Source organism: Mobula hypostoma, chromosome 9 (genome assembly GCF_963921235.1).
Source record: "Mobula hypostoma chromosome 9, sMobHyp1.1, whole genome shotgun sequence".
NCBI classification, from domain to species: domain Eukaryota; kingdom Metazoa; phylum Chordata; class Chondrichthyes; order Myliobatiformes; family Myliobatidae; genus Mobula; species Mobula hypostoma.
In genome coordinates this window covers 26,693,595-26,716,490 of record NC_086105.1, presented here as the reverse complement: position 1 = coordinate 26,716,490, position 22,896 = coordinate 26,693,595, and the positions used below count along the sequence as shown (strand labels likewise).

At 41.4% G+C, this 22,896-nt stretch overlaps 1 protein-coding gene across 3 annotated transcripts in view; it reads left to right on the top strand.

Moving 5' to 3' along the window:
• LOC134351576 (coiled-coil domain-containing protein 91-like) overlaps positions 1–22,896 on the top strand; it is a 208,120-nt gene that overhangs the window by 11,824 nt on the left and 173,400 nt on the right. For all 3 annotated transcript variants that reach the window (XM_063057916.1, XM_063057915.1, XM_063057917.1), the window contains exons 2-3: positions 15,980–16,023; positions 18,120–18,198. In XM_063057916.1, coding sequence (XP_062913986.1) covers positions 15,994–16,023; positions 18,120–18,198 — 109 coding nt within the window. In that variant the 5' untranslated portion in view covers positions 15,980–15,993. The remainder of the gene's footprint in view (positions 1–15,979; positions 16,024–18,119; positions 18,199–22,896) is intronic.

Genomic DNA, 22,896 nt, shown 5'->3' with positions numbered 1-22,896 from the left:
ACTGGAGGTCCTTAATAATGGACGCTGTCTTTCTGAGACACTGCCCCTTTAAGATGTCTACGGTACCTTGTAGGCTAGTACCCAAGATGGAGCTGACTAAATTTACAACCCTCTTTCAGTCCTATGCAGTAGCCCCTCCATGCCAGACGGTGATGCAGCCTGTCAGAATGCTTGCCATGGTACATCTCTAGAAGTTTTTGAGTATATTTGTTGACATACCGAATCTCTTCAGACTCCTAATTGAAGTATAGCCGCTGCCTTGCCTTTTTTATAACTGCATCAATATGTTGGGACCAGGTTAGATCCTCAGAGATCTTGACACCCAGGAACTCTCTTCACTTCTGATCCTCTATAAGGATTGGTATGTGTTCCTTTGTCTTACCCTTCCTGAAGTCCACAATCAGCTCTTTTGCCTTACTGACATTGAATGCAAGGTCGTTGCTGCGACATCACTCCACTAAGTTGGCTGATCTCGCTCCTGTACACCCTCTCGTCACCATCTGAGATTCTACCAACAATGGTTGTATCACCCGCAAATTTATTTGAGCTATGCCTTGCACACAGTCATGGATGTATAGAGAGTCAGGCAGTGGACTAAGTACACACCCCTGAGGTGCACCAGTGTTGATCGTCAGCGAGGAGGAGATGTTATCACCAATCTGCACAGATTGTGGTCTTCTGGTTAGGAAGTTCAGGATCCAATTGCAGAAGGAGGTACAGAGGCCCAGGTTCTGCAACTTCTCAATCAGGATTGTGGGAATGATGGTATTAAATGCTGAGCTATAGTTGATGAACAGCATTCTAACGTAGTGTTTGTGTTGTCCAGGTGGTCTACAGCCATGTGAAGAGCCACTGAGACTGCATTTGCTGTTGACCTATTGTGGTGATAGGCAAATTGCAATAGGTCCAAGTCCTTGCTGAGGCAGTAGTTCAGTCTAGTCATGACCAACCTCTCAAAACATTTCATCACTCTAGACGTGAGTGCTACCAGGTGATAGTCATTCAGGCAGCTCACATTAATCTTCTTAGGCACTGGTATAATTGTTGCCTTTTTGTAGCAAGTAGGAACTTCTGCCTGTAGCAGTGACAGATTGAAAATGTCCTTGAATACTCCTGCCAGTTGGTTGGCGTAGGTTTTCGCAGTCTTACCAGGTACTCCATTGGGACCTTCTGCCTTGCAAGGCAGAAGACAGCCTAACATCGGCCTCTGAGACAGAGATTACAAGGTCATCAGGCGCAGCAAGGATCTTCACAGCTGTAATTATATTCTCCCTTTTAATGTGGGCATAGAAGGCATTGAGTTCATTTAGTGAAGCATCGCTGCCATTCATGCTATTGGGTTTTGCTTTGTAGGAAGTAATGTCTTGCAAACCTTGCCAGAGTTGTTGTACATCCGATGTCACCTCCAACCTCATTCGAAATTGTCTCTTCGCCCTTGAAATAGCCCTCTGCAAATCATACCTGGTTTTCTGGTACAAGCCTGGGTTGTCAGACCTGATGCCACAGATCTAGCCTTCCGCAAACGACGTACCTCCTGATTCATCCATGGCTTTTGGTTTGGGAATGTACTGTAAGTCCTTGTAGGCACGCATTCATCCACACAGGTTTTAATGAAGTCAGTAGCAACTGCAGCATACTTACCCAAGTTTGAAGATGAACCCCTGAATACAGTCCAATCCACCGATTCAAAGCAGTCCTGTTGGCGCTCCTGTGCTTCCCTTGTCCATACCTTCGTAGTCCTCACTGCTGGTGCTATGGGCTCTACTTTGGGTGTAAAATTGGTGACCAAAACAAAGCTTGGGCTACTCACATTTGTTGTGCAGCATGGGCTGTCGATCTTAGAGCTTGGCTCAGAGGTACTCAGACGTCAATGCCATTTGCTGTCCTGATGATATGGCGGAGCAGACGGATCATGTGACATACTGCTACTTCTCTTTGACCAGTGTGTCTGGGTCCAGACAACCAACCCTGCAAAAACTCATTTCAGGGAGGTCTCAACTGTAAGTCTCAACCTCAGAGCAGACTGTGTCAATGAATTTGTAAATTTTGCAAGACATCAGATTCACAAGTGTTTTGTGAGACAGCTGACTTCTGAATTCTGTCTTAATGTGACGCACCATGCTGAATGCCCTTTCTACATCACAATTAGAATTTGGCAGCACCAAAAGCAGCTTCATCAACTGGCAGATCTCTTTGAATCTCAACTGCCCTTTGCTCACAGATTTTACTTTGGACAGCTTCCCCCAGAACTCATCAACTGGCAAACTTTTGTATTTTGGCATCAGTCTTTCAAGGTTAGTTGAGACCTAATCCAGGATTCACCTCAACATGTCTTTTACAGTCATTTAACCCACCATGGGCAATAGGAAAGTCACTGTTGCAAACAGTGCAGCGAGCAACACTGTCATTATTTTTGATCCCTATTAGGCAGGGGTACATTTCAGTGTAGTCTGGGGTGAAGTACGTTTTATATTTTCTTTTTTTGGAACACTCTGCCACGGCGCTGCAGGACACTAAACTGAACTGATGGACAATGAAAGAGAGAGAGAGGTCAACTCTAAAGCCCGCCCACAGAGAAAACTGATAGGTCTACTTAGCACAATGTGAGACCAATCAGGATGCCCTCCCCCTCCCCCCCCCAAAAAAAAATCAACTTCCGGGATATTGTATATAATTCACAGGCGTCAGGGAGCTGCTATCAATATGTGGGAGACTCCCGGAACTTCCAGGAGAGGTGGGATGTCTGGGTTTCTCTGCTAAAAGCAAGAACTCATTTGAATACCCCAATCTCCCCTCAGCCATGAGACCTGTGCCGCATGACAAGAGTCTTCCAGTACCAAAGCCACCAGAGACGAGGAGTCTAGACGAGGCTGAGGAAGATGCCATGATGCATGAGCCAAGAATGGAAAACTCATACAGAGTTGTCAATGTCGAGTGAGCCTCACCTGATAACTCATTCTGACTTAAATGGCCTGGTCAGAGTCTTGGGTTTGTCAAAGGCAAAAGCAGAATTTCTGAATTCAAGACTGCAAGGATGGAATTTGCCGTCACCAGGCACAAACATTTCCATGAAGGATTTTGAAATTTGAGACAGATGTTTTCCAGAATAACTGATGCCAAGATTAAAGATGACATTTTTGTTGGTCCACAAATAAAATAGGTTATTAATGACAGGCAATTCCAAGAACTTCTAGTGGGACTGGAGAAAATTGCATGGAAGGCATTCAAAATATGTTGTTGAAGATTTTCTTAGCAACGACAGAGTACTGAACTATGTGTAGCTGGTTGACAACATGCTTCAAGTATACAAGACCATGAAGAGCACACCATGCTATTAAATATTCATTTTCTGCATTTCCATTTAGACTTCTCCCCTGCAAATCTTGGTGCTGTCAGTGACGAGCATGGTGAAAGGTTTCACCAGGACTTTGCAGTCATGGAGAAGTGGTGTCAGGGCAAATGGAATCTGTCAATGCTGGCTGATTATTGTAGGACACTTGAGTGAGAAGCCTCAGGCACTGATTACAAATGAAAATCATTAACAAAACATTTTTAGTTTTGTGGAACTATTGCAAAGGATTAGCATCGTTATGTAATTAAATGGATTATATTCAATAAAAGTTAATTTCTAGTATTTCCAAATTCCTACACAATACAAGTAGTCTGAAATTATATTTGGGTTCAACTTCAAGCAGTCTATCATAAACCACAAAAAAATCTGAGGAAGCAGCACTTTCGAAAATATTTGTTGTCCAGTGTTAGTGGTTCTAAATAGGGTGGATTGAGTATCTCAGAAACTGCTGATCTGGGATTTTCACTCTCAAGACTCTAGAGTTTGCAGAGAATGGTGCTTAAAACAAAAATCATCCAGTGAGCTGCAGTTCTGTGTATAAAAATGCTTTTTTTTAAGATTGAGAGAAGTCAGAGGAGAATGGCCAGACTGGTTCAAACTGTCAGTAAATGAAATAACCATGCATTACAGCAGTGATTTGTAGAAGAGCATCTCTGAATGCACAACATGTCAAACGTCGAAGTGGATGGGCTGCAGCAGCAGAAGACTGCACCAGCTCCACTTTTGTACTTAATCAAGTGGCCACTGAGTGTATAATTCACAAGATGCTAAGCTTAAAATATAGATAATTTTCGCAAAACATTAAAAAAAATGAAGAGGGGAGATTCAGCAACTTTAATGAGCATAAAATATTTTCTGTCCTTCCTTGGATTTAATCCGAGCTGAGTCCATTTTTTCCACATAATTTCTCATGAACATAAAGTTTGAAGTTATAAAATATTTTATCTTAACCAGATTACTTGTCATTTTGAAAGAGCAATTTTTTAAAGTACTTGCCATGTAGCTAGAATCAGTTTGTGATGAAGTCAAGGAAGGGCACTGTCAACAAGGTAAATTCTAATTCCCATGGAGGGGTTTCAACAAAACTTTCGAAGATCCATTTCTTAATGTTGAAATATGTTGAAATAGTAATTCCCCTCCTATTGTAAACACTTAAACATTTAAAATTGATGGAATAGCCAGGTTTGAATGGATTAAAGATGACTAAATTTCTGCTAGTTCATTGTTATTGAGTGCATGGGCAAAGTTACCAAGCAAAATAATTGAAAAAAAGCTCTTCAATACATATGAACATATGTGGCTAGTGTGACTTAAAATCTTGCTGCAAATATAACACTGCTTAGAAAAGTAGTTACAATAACAGTTGTAAATACAGGAGATTCTGCAGATGCTGGGTGGCATGGTAGTGCAGTGGTTCGCGCAATTTCTTTACAGTTTGATTCCTGCCACTATCTGTAGGTCGTTTGTATGTTCTCCCTGTAACCACATGGGTTTCCTCCAGGTGCTCCAGTTTTCTCTCACATTCCAGAAGATATATGGTTAGAGTTGGCGAGTTGTAGGTCTACTATGTTGGTGCCAGAAGCTTGCAAGCTGTCCCCTGCACAGTCCTCGGACTGTGTTGGTTGTTGATGCAAAATGACACATTTTGCTGTAAGTTTTGACATTTTGATGCACGGATGAGAAATAAAGATGATCTTTAATCTTCTGAGTAACACACACAGAAAGTGCCACAGGAAGTCAGGCAGCATTCATAGAGTTGACGTTTTGGGATGAGACCCTTCGTCAGGGCTGGAAAGGAAAAAGGTAGAAGCCAAAGTGGGTATGGTCTCTGTTATGTCAAAAACTGAAGAATCAAACATTGCCTATTCAAAAATTGATCTGTTTGTGATAACTCGTAACGCCTGAATGACAGTAGCTTTGCTGGAGTGACATACTAAAACCATAAGACATAGGAGCAGAATTAGGCTACTTGGCCCATCGAATCTGCTCTGCCATTCAAACATGGTTGATCTTTTATCCCCCCCTCCTCAGCCCCACTCCCTAACCTTCTCCCCGTAACCTTTGATGCCGTGTCTAATCAGCGATTTCTCCACATCTCTGCTTTAAATGGGTGCCCCTCTATCCTGAGGCTGTGCCGTCTTGTTCTAGACTCCCTTATAATGGGAACATCCTTTCCATGTCTACCCTGTTTAGGCCTTTCAACATTTGAAAGGTTTCACTGAGGTTCCCCCTCATCCTTCTGAATTCCAGCGAGTACAGACCCAGAGCCATCAAATGTTCCTCATATGATAACATTTTAATTCCCGGAATCATCCTTGTGAACCTCCTCTGAACCCTCTCCAATTCCAGCACATATTTTCTTAGATGAGTAGCCGAAAACTGTTCACAATACTCAACCTCACCAGTGCCTTATAAAGACTTAGCATGACATCTCTGCTCTTGTATTCTAGCCTCTTGAAATGAATGCTAACATTACATTTACCTTCTTCACCACCAGCTCAACCTGTAAGTTAACCTTTAGGGTGTTCTGTACAAGGTCTCCCAAGTCCCTTTGCATCTCAGACTTTTGGATTTTCTCCCTGTTTAAAAAATAGTCTGCACATTTATTTCTACTACCAAATTGCATGATCATGCATTTTTCAACATTGTATGTCATTTTCCACTCCCTTGCCCATTCTCCTAATCTGCCTAAGTCCTCCTGCAGCTTACCTGTTTTCTCAGCACTACCACTAATCTAATCTTGCAGCAAAGCCATCTATTTCATCATCGAAATCATTGATATACAGCATAAGAAGCAGTCCCAACACCGACCCCTGTGAAACCCTGCAATATTCATATCATCCGCAAACTTGGCAACAAACCTGCTACCAATCAGCCAGTGCTCTAACCGTGCCAGTAACTTCTCTGTTATAATTTGAGCTCTTAACTTGGTAAGCAGCTCGTGTGGCACCTTGTCAAAGGTTTATATTTGGACCTTCATGAAAGTCCAAAATATACAACATCCACTGCATTCCCTTTATCTATCCTGTATGTAATCCCCTCAAAGAATTCCAACAAGTTCTTCAGGCAAGATTTTCCCTTAAGGAAACCATGCTGACTTTGTCCCATCTTGTCCTCGGTCACCAAGTACTCCTTAACCTCATCCTTAACAACTGACTCCAACATCTTCCCAATCACTGAGGTCAGGTTAACTGGTCTATACTTTCCTTTCGGTGGCCTTCCTCCTTTCTTAAAGAATGGATGACGTTTGCAATTTTCCAGTCCTCTGGCACCATGCCAGAATCCAATGATTTTTGAAAGATCATTACTAATGCCTCCACAATCCCTATAGCTACCTCTTTCAGAACCCTAGGGTGCAGTTTATCTGGTCCAGAAGTCTTATTGTCCCTTAGGTCTTTCAGCTTTTTGAGCACTATCTCCCCAGTAATAGTAACTACACTTATTTCTCTTCCCTCACACCCTTCAACATCTGGCACACTGCTAGTGTCTTTCACAGTGAAGACTGATGCAAAGTGCTCATTTAGTTCATCCGCCTTCTCCTTGTCCCCCGTTATTATTTGTCCAGCCTCATTTTCTAGTGGTCCTGTATCCATTCTCATCTCGCTTTTAATTTTTACATATTTGAAAAAGGTTTTACTATCCAATTTGATACTGCTTACCAGCTTCCTTTCATATTTCATCTTTTCCCTCCTAATGATTCTTTTAGTTGCTCTCAGTAAGTATTTAAAAGCTTCCCAGTCCTCTGCCTTTCTGCTGATTTTTGCTTTGTTGTATGCCCTCTCTTTTGCTTTTACGTTTGCTTTGACTTCACTTCTCAGCCACAGGTGTATTATTTTGCCATTTGAGTATTTCTTCATTTTTGAAATATATCTATCTTGCACCTTCCTCATTTTTTCCAGAAACTCACATCATTGCTGCTCTGCTGTCATCCGTGTTAGCATCTCCTTCCAATTTACTTTGGCCAACTCCTGACTCATACCGCTGTAATTTCCTTTACTCCACTGAAATACTGCTGCATCAGACTTTACTTTCTCCCTATCAAATTTCTAGTTGAATTCAACCATATTGTGATCACTGCCTTCTAAGGATTCTTTTACCTTAAGCTCCCTAATCACCTTCAGTTCATGACATAACACCCAATCCAGTATAGCTGATCCCCTAGTAGGTTCAATGACAAACTGCTCTAAAAAGCCATCTTATAGGCGTTCAACAAACTCACTCTTTTAAGATCCATTTCCAACATGATTTTCTCAATGGACCTGTATGTTGAAATCTCTCATGACTATCATAACATTGCCCTTTTGAGATGCCTTTTCTATTTCCTATTGTAATCTGTGGTCCACAGCCCCGCTACTGTTGGGAGCCCCGTTATATAACTGCCATCAGGGTCCTTTTACCCTTGCAGTTTCTTAACTCAACCCACAAGGATTCAACATTTTCCGATCCTATGTCACTTCTCTCTACTGATTTGATGCCATTCTTTACCTGCAGAGCCATGCCACCTTCTCTGCCTACCTTCCTTTCCCTCCAATACAACATGTAACCTCGGACACTTGGCTCCCAACTACAGCCATCCTTCAGCCATGATTCAGTGATGACATTTTTCACTTAGCTTTAATAACCAGAACAACATTTTAAGAGACACTAGATTGTCTGAAATGGTGTCCTTTGTGTCCTTCACTCAAAGTGATAGTTTTTGTGCCTTTATAGAACATAGAAATCTACAGCACATTACAGGCCCTTCAGCCCACAATGTTGTGCCGACCATGTAAACTACTCTAGAAACTTAGATTAGGTTATGAGGACATGCAGTCCTCTTTTTATTGTCATTTATTGATGCATGCATTAAGAAATGATACAATGTTCCTCCAGAATGATATCACAGAAACACAAGACAAACCAAGACTAAAAAAACGGACAAAAACCACATAATTATAACGTATAGTTACAACAGACAAAGCAATACCGTAATTTGATAAAGAACAGACCATGGGCACTGTTTAAAAAAAAGAGCTCAAAGTCTCTCGAAAGTCCCATCATCTCACGCAGACAGTAGAAGGAAGAGAAACTCTCTTCCTGCCAGGAACTTCCGGTGTCGCAAACTTGCCAATGCAGCACCCTAGAAGCACCCGACCACAGTCGACTCTTGAGTCCGTCCGAAAACTTCGAGCCTCCGACCAGCCCTCCGACACCGAGCACCATCTCTGCCGAGTGCTTCGACCCCAGCCCTGGCAACAGGCAGTAGGCAAAGCCGAGGATTTGGGGCCTTCCCCTCCAGAGATTCTCGATCGCACAGTAGCAACAGCAGCGAAGCAGGCATTTCAGAAGTTTCTCCAAATGTTCCTCCGTGCTTCTCACGTCTGTCTCCATCAAATCATGATTGTGCATGGCCCCTACTTACAAATACGATACAATTTCGGAGCGGCCGTGCGCGCTGTGTCATGCCAGCATCTTCTCCTCCCCTCCCCTGGAATTATCCAACTGCATAGCCCTCTAGTTTTCTAAACTCCGTGAACCTATCTAGGAGTCTCTTAAAATACCCTATTGTATCCACCCCTACCACTGTCACCGGCAGTGCAATCCATGCACCCACCACTCGGTGTGAAAAACCTAACCCTGACATCCCCTCTGTACCTTTTTCCAAGCACCATAAAACTATGTCCCTTTGTGTTAGCTGTTTCAGCCCTGGAAAAAAGCCTCTGGCTATCCACACAATCTGTGCCTCTCATCTTATACACCTCTATCAGGTCACCTCTCATCCTCCGTTGCTTCAAGGAGAAAAGGCGAAGTTCACTTAACCTATTCTCATAAGGCATGCTCCCCATCCAGGCAACGTCCTTGTAATTCTCCTCTGCACTCTCTCTATATTATCCACATTCTTCCTGTAATGAGGTTGAGGTGACCAGAGCTGAACACAGTACTCCAAATGGTGTCTAACTATATATATATATAGCTGAGTTATTTATTTGTCTTGCATAGTTGTCAACCATTCTACCTCACAGTGGGATTTGCCATAGTTCCACTGCTTCAGTGGGAGGAGGGGAGGAGAAGGTGGCGGTGCAATGCGGTGCGTGTGGCTGCTCCAAAATGATATTGTATTTGTTAAGTAGGGGCCATGCACAATCCTGATTTGATGGAGACAGACGTGAGAAGCACGGAGGAACATCTGGAGAAACTTCTGAAATGCCCGCTTTGCTGCTGTTGCTACTGTGCGATCGAGAATCTCTGGAGGGGAAGGCCCCAAATCCTTGGCTTTGCCTATTGCCTGTTGCTGGGGCCGGGGCCGAAGCTCTCGGTAGAGATGGTGCTCGGTGTCGGAGGACTGGTTGGAGGCTGGAAGTTTTCGGACGGTCTCAAAAGTCAGCTGTGGTCGGGTGCTTCCAGGGTGCTGCATCTGCAAGTTTGCGGCGCTGGAGGTTCATGGCAGGAAGAGAGTTTCTCTTCCTTCTACCATCTGCGTGAGGTGATGGGACTTTCGAGAGACTTTGAGACTTTTTTTTACCGTGCCAATGGTCTATTCTTTATCAAATTACGGTATTGCTTTGCACTGTTGTAATTATATGTTATAATTATGTGGTTTTTGTCAGTTGTTTTAGTCTTGGTTTGTCTTGTGTTTCTGTGATATCATTCTGGAGGAACATTGTATCATTTCTTAATGCATGCATTACTAAATGACAATAAAAGAGGACTGTGTGTCCTCATAATTTAATCTAATCTAATCTAGTAGTGTACACAAAACACTGTTACCTATCCGGGCATAGTCAGTACTTTTTTTTTCTATCTTGCTTTCATATTGCAGTATCATCTATGATTCAGTTTTGACTCTCTACCCTTTTCTCGTCTATAGCTGTTCCTCATGATCAAAGATAATTTATGTCCGCTCTGCTTCTATGGGTTGTGAAGAACTCATGAGGCTCTAATGGGAACTACAAACTCTTCCACAGATGAGGCAGGAATTTCTCCTGGGATAAGGGAATGGATAGTTTTGTTAGGTGGTATTCTTTATTCTTGCTGGTTTATGTGTACACCCAATACATGGACACGTGGTTCTCAGATACTAGTCTCCATCTTCAATGGTTGTAGGCTAGAATTCCTAAGAATCAGTGGAAAAGCTGAGTATTTTAAAGAAGGCTTTGAGTATATATGTGCTTGGTAATATCTTCCCTTTACAGAGCTTAGTATAGTATAGTATATAGTATCAACTATCCCTCAATGTCAGCAAGACGAAGCAATTGGTTGTTGACTTCAGAGGGAGTAGTGGACCGCACGACCCAATTTACATTGGTGGTGCGCAGTGGAACAGGTCAAAACATTTAAGTTCCTCGGGGTCAATATCACAAATGACCTGACTTGGAGTTCACTGCCAAGAAGGCCCACCAGCGCCTTTACTTCCTGAGAAAGCTAAAGAAATTTGGCCTGTCCCCTAAAACCCTCACTAATTTTTATAGATGCACCGTAGAAAGTATTCTTTTAGGGTGCATCACAACCTGGTATGGAAGTTGTCCTGTCCAAGACCGAAAGAAGCTGCAGAAAATGGTGGACACGGTGCAGCACATTACACAAACCAATCTTCCGTCCGTGGACTAACTTTACACCGCACGCTGTCAGAACAGTGCTGCCAGGATAATCAAGGACACGACCCACCCAGTCAACACACTTTTCATCCCTCTTCCCTCCGGGAGAAGGCTCAGGAGCTTGAAGACTCATATGGCCAGATTTGGGAACAACCTCTTTCCAACTGTGATAAGACTGCTGAACGGATCGTGACCCGGATCTGGGCCATACCCTCCAAATATCCGGACCTGCCTTTCTGTTTTCTTACACTACCTTACTTTCCATTTTTCTATTTTCTATTTATGATTTATAATTTAAATTTTTTATATTTACTAATTTTTACTCTTAATATTTTTCATAGTTAATATTTGTAATCCAAGGAGCGGGAAGCACAGAATCAAATATCGCTGTGGTGATTGTACGTTCTAGTATCAATTGTTTGGCGACAATAAAGTATAAAGTAAAGTATCTGTTTTGGATTTCCAGCGTGTGTCAAACATGAGAACAATGTACCTTGCCTATCAGAGCTATGGGGACGAAATTATTGCAGCAAAGCTAGGAATGTCTGCAGAGACTTAATGCTGTTATTACTTTGATTATTCTTTAGCAGGTTTGGAGTATTCTTCAGAAACTGCAGGTGCCTGCAGTAGTTAGTCCTGGTCTCAGAAGCATATGGTACGGCAGAGAGATCGGTTCAAGATTCCGAACCTGAAATGTTGACTATCTATTTCTCTCCATGGATTCTGCATGATCTGCTGAATTCCTACAGCTTTTTGTGTGTTGGTTCGGATTACAGCACGTGCAGTCTCTTGTATCTCTGCTTGTCAGATCATAAATATTTTTTGGCAGATTCAAGGTTCTGATCTTATGGTGACCAAAGACTTGCCTTGCATATTTAAAGTGATGATAGATTTCCAATCAGGTTCTGACTTTGCTGAAACAGGGCTTATTGTGAACCTTTTTATTGTTGGAGGGCAATGTTGTGCAGCATAAGCAGTTTGGAAGAGAAACATTGTCTTGCAGCAGTTGAGCATACGGACCCTCCACATGCTTCAGTAAACATTAACAATGGCTTGACAATTAGCCTCTGATTGCAAGCAAACATAAGTATCTTTGACATGTAGCATATTGTCTACAGTGGTTAGGACAACCTTGGTTCTGGAGTGTAGTCTTTCCTGTTATTTCTGGACATTAGCTCTGCTCCAGGAAGAAGCTTGGTGACAAGATCGGAGACTGCAGAGCAGTAAATCACCCAAACAATCTCCAAACTGCAAATCGCAGGGCCCAACAGTTCTACAATCACATTCAAGATGAAAAGCAGAGGTAAAAGACATAAAAGAAATGAAGTATATGCTTTCATGATCTATCCAAAAGATGTTGACTGAAGGAGCATGGTATGCAGGTGTCATCTTTTAAAACCATGTATTAAACTTCAGCAGTTTTTCTACACCTTCTGCTTGTTCTTTTTGTTTCGATTGTCTTTTGGAAACTGTTGGAGCCTGTGACGTGCAGTTTGAAGTTGTATTGAATGATCTAGTGCTCTGCTGTCCTTGGAGAGGACTGAGAGCTGCCTTGTTGAGAAGACCAGAGATTCTATTTTGAAGTGTCGAGGAAGATTGAATAATCCAGGTGAATGTAGAAGTCAGTGGTTGCTCTCCATGGACGTCACGGGTCGACGGGTTAGTCGCCGGGTCGGTGATGTGGCGGTCGCTCTTCATGGAAGGACTGAGTTTGATTCTGACGGGAGAATGTTTTCAAAACTCTTAAGATTTATCTGAGTATTGGACTGTAGTTCATATTGTTTTCCTTCAGTTTTCTGTGTTTTCTTGTTGCCGATTGCATGGATTGGGGTTCTGAGTGGGCGATATGTTAGTTTTTGTGAGAGTGAGTGGTTGGGGATTTGGAGTTTGATATTCTCGTTGGTTTTTCTGTGTGGCGATCTGTGTACGAGAGAAGGGGTTGGGGGTTTGATGTTATTGTCGCTGTTTTTTTTGCCAGGGAGAGGGTTTGGGGTTTTTGATGTTCCAGCTGTTGCTTTCCGTGTAGCCGATCTGTTAGCTTTTGTGTGAGAGAGGGAGTGGGGGTTTGGGGTTTACAAGTTTTCTTTCTTTTTTTCCTTTTCGTGTGGTGAGGGGGTTGATATCTTTTCTTTCAATGACTCCTGTGGCTTTTTTCTGTATTTCATGTAACTGGAGAAGACGAATATCAGAGTTGTTTCTACATGCATACTTTGACAATAAAACAAACCTTTGAACCTTTTGAATGCCATCTACTCTCAAGGTCTTGTTCTTTCAGTTGCATTGTGGCTACCTTGATGGAATAAGTTACTGTAGAATAGAGTCAATGCTGGTTGCCATTCAGTGGGATTTTGCAAAGTTCCTCCCAGTGAGTGTAGGCTGTTTCTCTGTTCTTCGTTCTTAGTGAAGTCTTGAGTGAGCTGGTAGTGGTGGTAATTAATTTTTAGAGTTGTGGTGGAATGTCTTTTAAATTTTGTTTTGTACTGGATGGTACTGAGCTTCTTGAGTGCTGATCAGGCTGCACTCTGCAAGCAGATCATATTCCGTCACACAGCTTGTGGAAGTTGGTAGCCTTTTGGGGATTGCTGCAGGATACTGAAATTCTGACCAGCTTTGCAGATTTAGTATTTATAGAACTGGTCCAGGTGCACTTCTAGTGAATGGTGAGCTTAAGGTGTTGATGGTAGGAGCATAACAATGATAGTGCTGAGTGTAGGTGATCAGGCTCTTCAGTTAGAAATGATTAATTGAATTCTGCAGATGCTGGAAATCCAAAGCAACACACATAAAGTGCTGGAGGAACTCAGCAGGTCAGGCAGCACCTATGGAAATGAATAGATAGTCGGCGTTTCCGGTTGAAACCCTTCTTCAGGAGTGAGAAGGAAGGGGGAAGATGCAAGAATAAAAAGATGGGAGGAGGGTAAAGAGGCTAGCTGGAAGGTGGTAGGTGAAGCCAGGTAGGTGGGAAGGTCAAGGGCTAGAGAAGAAGGAATCTGATAGGAGAGGAGAGTGGACCATAGGAGAAAGGGAAGGAGGAGGGGACCTGTGGGAAGTAAAAGACAGGTGAGAAGAAGTAAAAAGTCAGAGTGGGGAATAGAGGAAGTGGGGGAGGGGGAGAGAATTTGTTTTCTGGAAGGAGAAATTAATATTCATGTAACTAGGTTGGAGGATACCCAGATTGAATATAAAGTGTTCCTCCTCCACTCTGAGGGTGGCCTCATCTTGGCTGGCACAAGAGGCCACAGACCAACACATCGGAATAGGAATCAGAATTAAAATGTTTGGGTACCGGGAAGTCCCGGTTATGGTGAATGGTGCGGCAGTCCCCCAATTTACAACGGGTCTCACCAATGTAGAGGAAGTACAACAGGTCCTTCCAATGTGATTATTGCCTGATATGAGTTGCTTTACTTGCTAATTTCCAGCCAGTCCCTGAATGTTGTTTTAAGTCTTGCTGTACATTTTCGGAGGAGAAGTGAAAAAGACTGAACATTATGCAGTTGTTGGATTTCCTTATATTTGAACATATGATAAAAGAAAATTCTTTGATGAAGCAACTGAAGACTTCTGGGTCTGGTACACTACCCTGATGAATGTTTGAATGAATCTATGTTCTGAGGATGAGTGATTGATCCACTCCCACTTTCCCAAGTTTTGACTGCAGCAATGGTGAATTTTCCATTGATTTCAGTGTTTTGAGAGCTCCTTGAATCCACATTGATGGCATGATGACTTGACTGTCAATACAGCTCTTTTGATCTAAGGTTGTGATGAGGTTTAGAACTGAGTGGTCCTGGTGACATTCAGCCTGTGTATCGGTGAGCAGACTATTGGTGGCATTGTCAGGGACATGGCTTGTCTGGAAAGGTAACTTGTTCTAGACCTGAAATCTTCAGCATAGTTTGTCTAATGACCTTTATCCCAATGATCAGAGCCTTTGCCGTAGCTAGTGGTTTGTAGTAGTAGTAGTATGCCTCATGGTATTCTGGTAAAAATGACTACAACTGTCTCAACATTTTATTTGGGATTCCTATGCTGGTCAGCCAAACTCCATTATTAGAGAGGATAGTATTGTTCTTGGAGTCACTTTTCTCTCATTATCTGTTTGGTTGTTCATATTCCTGTTCTAATGTTTGGGATAGTGCATTTAAAAGAATATAGCACAGCCAAAGTAACATGGATTTTATTTTTGTTTAGCAATATGTTTTTTTTTGTTATAGTTATTAGGGGTTCTTTTTTCCTTCCTTTTTTCAAAAAAAATATAGCTTTTGTTTTTCTTAATTATTATTGATATACTGTTTAGTTTGGTTAATAGTTTGACTCTTATTATACTTATTGATATATTGACTTGATTATTTTAATGTATGTTTCTTTATCAATTTTCAATAATAATTAATAAAAAGATTTAAAAATGAGAAATATGTTTATAGAAATTAAAAACAAAAGAAAATCTGCAGGTGCTGGAAATCTAAGCAACATACACAAAATGCCGGAGGAACTCAGCAGATCAGGCAGCATAAATGGAAAAGAGTACAGTCGACGTTTCGGGCCGAGAAGTCTTGCTGAAGGGTTTCAGTCCGAAACATCAGCTTTTCCATAGATGCTGCCTGGCCAGCAGTCTGTGTGTGTTGCTATATAAATTAGAAGTGTATTTTAATTGTTCTTGATGTTTTAATGTGTTCTGATTTATTCCCTTTGGATTGATTAATTTGATGTTGGGTGAAAATGAATAATGGAGTATTTGTTCAAGTTTTAAAAAAAAACCAGGTATACAGCTGTTTCAAAGATATTGCCAATGAAACATTAGGAATTGAAAATTTTTAATTAAAATTTTAATAGGTGCTGCTTACAGCAAACATTTAATTAATTTGTTCTGATTATTATACTGTAATAAACTAAAGCAGTTGACCATTTTCCCTGTGAAGTTAGACCAAACCCTTAGAGTACATAGTACAGTGTTTATCTTACTTTTTAAAAAAAACATAGTAAATGTTTTCTAAATTTTCTTTCGGTGGTATATTACTGTTATAAACGTGTGATGTTTTGTTTATTGTAGGTGCACGTTGAAGGATGGACGATGATGAATTTGGAGGGTTTGAGGTATGTGTTTAAAATGTGTAGTTTCAGATTCTGCAGTTTTTCTTATACTCAGTATTGGGCATGTACCTTCATAATGATGGGTGGTACATTGTGGTAGAGTACTGTGGTTTGGTTTTGGGATTGGGTTTTAAATTTGATTTGGACAGATAAGAATAGGCTTAAAGCCATGAGGTTTTAAATATTATTAATTATTTTATTTAGTGAGACAGCGCGGAGTAGCCTATTCCAACCCCTCAAACCACGTTGCCCCAACAACCCGACAAACCTGATTAATCCTAACCTAATCACGGGACAATTTACAGTGACCAATTAACCTACCCGTTACATCTTTGGACTGTGGGATGAAACCAGAGAAAACCCACACGTTCCACGAGGTGGGTGTACAGAGACTCCTTACAGAACAACACCGGAATTGAACTCCAAACTCCAGAATGCTCCAAGCTGTAATAGGGTTGCGCTAACCGCAATGCTACCGTGGTGCCCGTAATTTGGCATACAGATTGCAGTTTCTAGAAAAAACTTAAACATTTGCTAGAAAGGACCTCTTTTTGGCTATGCTACAAGATCAGGTGAATGGTAATTTCTTAGCGAATGATTGTAAAGGGAGTCAAATGTTTTTTTTCTTTTACTGTTTCTAATATTTAAGGAAGCTACTGAGTATTGCATGATGTGCTTTTTATTTGGTCTTCATGTGATTGCTTTCTCTTTGCTTATCAAAGGAGACTCGAAATAGGGAATGGAACCAATTTCCCTTTATTGAATACTGTTGGCATTAGTGCACAACAATTCAAAAGGAACACTGTTTGAACTCTTTCTTCTTTTGCTACAATGATATCATTATATCCCATTCTTTAGAGTGCTGTTCTGGACTTTCTTTTTCTTTGCACATATTAGATACCTCTGAATCCGCTCTGATAAATTTCTACCTTTTTAGACAATTTTAGTGTGGCTCATATAGAAAGGCAATGAGCTGAAACTGCCCAACTTAATATATAGAGAGAAGAACCTTCATTTGTTTAGTGTGGTCTGGATACTAATCCAGATCCCAAGAAAGAAAGGGGAATGTGCCAAAATATACAGACTATTTAAAAGAAAAGTACTCCTTTTCATTCAACCCCTTATGTGTATTGTAGGGGCCCTTGTTGGAACGTTGACTTGGAACAACATTTTTTGTAGTATCTTTCACAGAGCCTCATGTAACAGTACCAGCACCTGGGCAATTGAGTTAAACTTTCTGGCATCCACTGTGCATTTAATTTACTTGCTGAAGGCTCAAAACAAGCCGAACAGCTTTTGTGAGCAAGTATAAATTAGCTCACGTGTTTAGTCCCAGAGTCTATTCTCCCCTCATATGATGGGACCTGCCATTTGAATAATTTGTTCAGATTGGAGTCACATTATTTACTAATGAAGATGCAAGCATTAGCTTTTCAGCAGTGCTCCATGGAGTAGGATCTGCATTTTGTTTTCCTCCTTTCCCACCTCTTTGATCTGAGAGCTGCTTAATTGTTTGGGCCAACTCACCCTACACCCATTAACAATGAAGAAGCCACTGATTGTAACTTGTCGTCTGAGTGGCTTTTACGTATGGCTTAATGCAACATTTCATAATTAAAGTTACCTACCATATCTTTGAATTTTTGCTTTAAAGGTAGTGTAAAATGTTGTTATTGATGTGTAAGACTGAGGTTTCTTGTGGTGTTTTTTTAATTTGGTGTTCATCTTTTGGGAGAATAAGGTGTGTTCCTAGTAGCTGCATGGAAGGCAGTTTGGAAGCTAATTTTTCATTTGGAGTTGGAGGGGCGGTAAATTTCTTTCATAATGAGTAACTCTGTTCCAAGATGTAACATCCCATCAAGATATGACTTCAGAACATTTGTATGCCTAACTGTATTCAGATGGATATTTATAAAATAGGTTCCAAGTCAGCCCCAAGCTTGCTTCAACCAACACTTTCTCATCTTTCATTTGGATTTGCCTTTTTATTCTGAGCAAATTCTGATGACTCTTCATTCCTTTATTAAATATATTTAGGAAATAAGTTAGTACTGCCAAATTAAACTCTGCTTTTTTTCCTAAAAAAAATAAATGCTCAGGCAGCAGAGAACTTTGAAGATGGTGAAATGGGAACACAGTCCGTCTCCCTAGCCATTCCTTGGGCCGCATTTTCTGCAGGTAAATAAAACCCATTGATCGATTAGCTCTGGTCTCTCTGATGTGTAAACCTGTTTTCAATAGAATTTTCTTGGAAAATAAAAGCTGAGTTTCTTGTAAAAGCATTTATGTGAAAGAAGGGTTCATTAGATTAAGTGAGTAATTTATCAAATATACGTAATTATTGCTCAAGTATTCTCTGTTTCATTAGCATGTGTTTTGCCTCCTGGTATTGACCCCTGGCGATTGTGAACTTTCAAAATGCCTCAATCAGTTTTAAGCTGCCAGTGATAGGCCCAAGTGGTTCAGTATATTCAGATTGAAGTAATTCTTAATTGTGCTGACTGAAAATTATAGATAGATAGATAGATATACTTTATTGATCCCAAGGGAAATTAGGTGTTATTACAGCCACACCAACCAAGAATAGAGCATAAATATAGCAATACAAAAACCACAAACAATCAAACAACAAAATGCAAACTATGCCAGCTGGAAAAAAGTCCAGGACCAGTCTATTGGCTCAGGGTGTCTGACCCTCCACGGGAGGAGCTGCAAGTCCGATGGCCACAGGTAGGAACAACCTCCCGTGCCGCCCAGTGTTGTATCTCGGTGGAATATGGCCGAAGTCCAACAGTAAAAAGTTCAGTATCCGGTCTACAAACATGTTCCTCGATTGTAATATGACCCGGATTGCACCATCTGTTGTTAACTAGAACAGTAACCACCCAACTCCTTTATGCTTACCACTCTCAGTGCACTTCCGGTCAGCCCGAACGGTCTGGAAGCCATCCATGGAGAAGTTTTGATCAGGTATGTCCTCGTGTAGCCCCCGTTCCAGTGAAACACATAACACTGCACTCCCAAAATGTTCTCTGACGGTAATTGATGGTAGTTTCTGGTTTCATCATAAAATCCAGTCTCACAGGTGATAAACAAATGCAGAATTACAAAAGCAGTGTTATTTGAGTTTCATTTTGTCATTCAGTTGCTGCCACCTCCCTCCCCTCACCCCCCACCATTCACTTATACCTGTATAATTTCATATTTTCAATGGATAAATAATTGGTAAGATGCTGATGAGAACTCCTTGCTCCAAAGAAGATATTAATCCTTGAGGAATCATATTTGGGAAACACTGCTGCTATCCCTTCCATTACTCTGTATTAATGATGGAGATGCAAGAGATAACCATGAGACAACTGAATATATTTCTTTCCCACGTTGTGATGTATTTTCAATTTCAACTGTACTGAAACCTGCTGTAGGTATGTGAAAATAACTTTTGAGTGCGGTCACAGAAATGAAAACTTTCTTTAATGAATGGCACGACCTAATGCAGAGCATAATGAAAGACAGATCATATGTATGACTCCACATTGTACTGCTTTTCTGTGCACCTCGGTGGTTCCAATGAGTTGTGGAGTTGTACTGAAAGCAGCAAATAGTCTTGGTGATGAGAGAAATGAGTTCACAAAGTTCAAGTTCAAAGAAAATTTTCTATCGAAGTATGTATACCATATATAACCTTGAGATTTATTTTCATGGAGGAAAACAAAGTAACACAATAGAATCCACAAACTATCACACTCAGCAAAGATTGATAAATATCCAGTGTGCAAAAGAGGACAAGTTGGGCAAATAATAAGGGAAACAAATAGTACGTAGGAGATGAGCAGCAGAGTTCCCAAAAGTGAGTCCAGAGCAGCGGAGACAGTTCAGCACTGAGCTGAGTGAAGCTGGTCCAGGCTTTAGGGCAACAACCACCCCCGAAGCTGGTGGCTTAGGACCCGAAACTCCTGTATCTCTTAAAAGGAAATTGCAGGCTGTGGATTGCAGAGATCAGAGTTTAGAAGAAGTACGGTATATCTAATAGAATATCTGGTTGTTTTGTGAGTGACCTACAAAACATTGCTGTATACAATATGACTCTTTCCTTAGGATTAAAATTTATTGTTTTAAAGAAAAGAACTAAAAATTGTTTGGAAATTTCCAAAATGTTATGGGTGTGATTGATCCTGTTGATATGCAAGACAGTAGTTACTCTTGGTGTTTGAAGACCTGTTCCTGGCAGCTTCTGGGGGATCAGAGCGGAACTAAGTGTCTCCGCTGATGTAAATTACGAGGTAAGTTAAGGTATCTAACTTTATAATCCATCAATTGACTGAGAATTATGGCTGAGGTGAGCACTAGAAGATTTACAGATGTGAATTCATGCAAACACGAGAAAATCTGCAGTCCTGAGGAAGGGTCTCGACCCAAAACATTGACTGTACTTCTTCCTATAGATGCTGCCTGGCCTGCTGCGTTCACCAGCACTTTGTGTGTGAATTCATGGTTCATTCATGTGACTTAGTAAGGATTAGTTTGGTAATATATAGTTCTTAGTCATGTTTTATGTAAAAGAGAAATCTATCCACTTCTTTGTCTCAAGAAGCATTTATATATGTATGATAGTTCAAGATGAAAATAATGAATATTGCAATGAGTGTTGTTGATACTGTGGGCTGAAACAGTTATTATTGGAGTAATTTCAGATATTACTGAGGGAATACTTATTTTCAGTATGAGCAATTTTATGCTGACTTTGTATCATTTAAAAGTACAGGTATCATGCAATCTTGGCATTGGATTTCTTTTTAAGTAACGATATATGCCAAAAGTTAACTTGTACAAACAATGAACAGGATATTTTGATCAAGTATCAGCAATATTGAATTCAAATGAAAAGTGCCTCAGGGTTGCATGTGGTCTGTTCAGATTTATAGAACATGTGGATCTTTTGCTGTTGATTTGAATCGCTTATGGGGAAAATGAGCATGGATTTTGAAGGGAGATATTCATTCCGAAGTTAGCACCTGTGTATGTTTGAGTCCTGGCTAGGATTTGAAATGTTGTGCAGGGAAGCTTAAGTAAATATATATATTTTTTTTATTTAGTGCAATCGTGAACAATAGCCAGATCAGAAATGCTGGTCAAGTCAACTAGTTCCCAAAGAGAACTTTGATAGGCCAATCAGATGGTTTACTGCTGCTCAGTGATAGACCACAAAAAAATCATATGTACAATTAAGAAACATTAAAAAATAGTAGAAATACTGGAGTCATGATGATCATGATGAAGTCTGCTGGAGAGAGACATTTATACACATGCTGTCCTCCATAATTCAAAAGAGATTGAAGGATAAGGTTGCAGAGTAACAAAACGTGACAGAAGCACTTGGAACTAAAAGCTAACCCCTACCGGAAGAAACAGCACCTATTCTTTCCGCACTGTTCTCCAGCAGTTTAAGGACTAAGTCCAGCCAGAACATAACTCACAAATGCTCTTGAAAGTCAGGTATTAACCCTATCTACCAACAACCAAACATTGCCATCCTGGTCCCCTTCATGATACCCTTGTGCGCATGCGCCGGTTGTGCATGCAGCCTGTTACAGTTGTTCCATAATTTCTTACGTTTAAACTTTTTAACTTAGTTATTTGTTGTATTTTTTTTCCACGGTAACACGTTGAAGCTGCACCCTCTCTAACATGCTGGTGGAGAGAGTTTTACTTTTTTTAGCGCTGGAATTAGTTACATTCGGACACGTCTCGTTAGCGTGGCAGCAGGATGGCCGCATTGTTTATTCCAGGGACCAATTGATTACGATCATGCCCGCCGGTTTAGCAAACAGAGCAGCGGACATCCTGGCTGAAATTTGGAGGAAAACACACAGAAGATGCAGAGGGGGATCAAAAAGGCGAGGGAAGAGGACTGGGTCGAGCCAACAGAGGCTTATGGAGAAGAGAAGTTATAAGCCGTGTCTCCCCTCTCTCATCATGGGAAATGTGAGATCGCTGGGGAATAAAATCGACAAACTGATGGCGCCTGTCAGGAGTCAGAGAACATTTCGGGAGAGCGGTGTCATGTGCTTTACTGAGATGTGGCTGCACGAGGACATACCCGATCAAAGCGTTTCCATAGAGGGCTTCCAGACTGTTCGGGCTGACCGGAATTGCACTGGGAGCGGTAAGCGTAAAGGAGGGGTCTGGCGGTTCTGGTAAATAACAGATGGTGCAATCCTGGGCATATTACGATCAAGAAACGTGTCTGTAGCCCGGATATTGAACTTTTTGCTGTTGGACTCCGGCCATATTATTTGCCAAGGGAAATCACGCATGCAATTGTGGTTGTTGTGTACATCCCTCCCTTTGCCAACCCGACATCGGCGTGTAACATCATTTACACCGTCATAGCCAGATTACAAACCCAGCACCCGAGTGCCCTCATTACCAGCTCGGGTGACTTCAACCAGGTTACCATGGCTAGAACACTGCCCAACTTCATGCAGTATGTGAGCTGTACAACCAGAGGGGAGAGGACTCTGGATTTGATGTACGCTAACTTTAAGGATGCATACAGCTCCTCTCCCCTCCCCCCACTGGGAAGGTCAGATCACAACCTGGTGCATCTAAAACCCTGCTACGTTCCTCTGGTGAAGAGTAAACCTGCAACCTCGAGGACAGTGGGGAAATGGTCAGAGGAGGCTTATGAGGCGCTGTAGGGTTGTTTTGAGGTGACAGACTGGCAGGCACTCTGTGAGCCACATGGAGAGGATATTGATGGGCTCACAGAATGCATCACTGATTACATCAGCTTCTGTGTGGACTGCAATGTCCCGACAAGAACTGTCCTTTGTTATTCAAATAACAAGCCATGGGTGACAAAGGACATTAAGG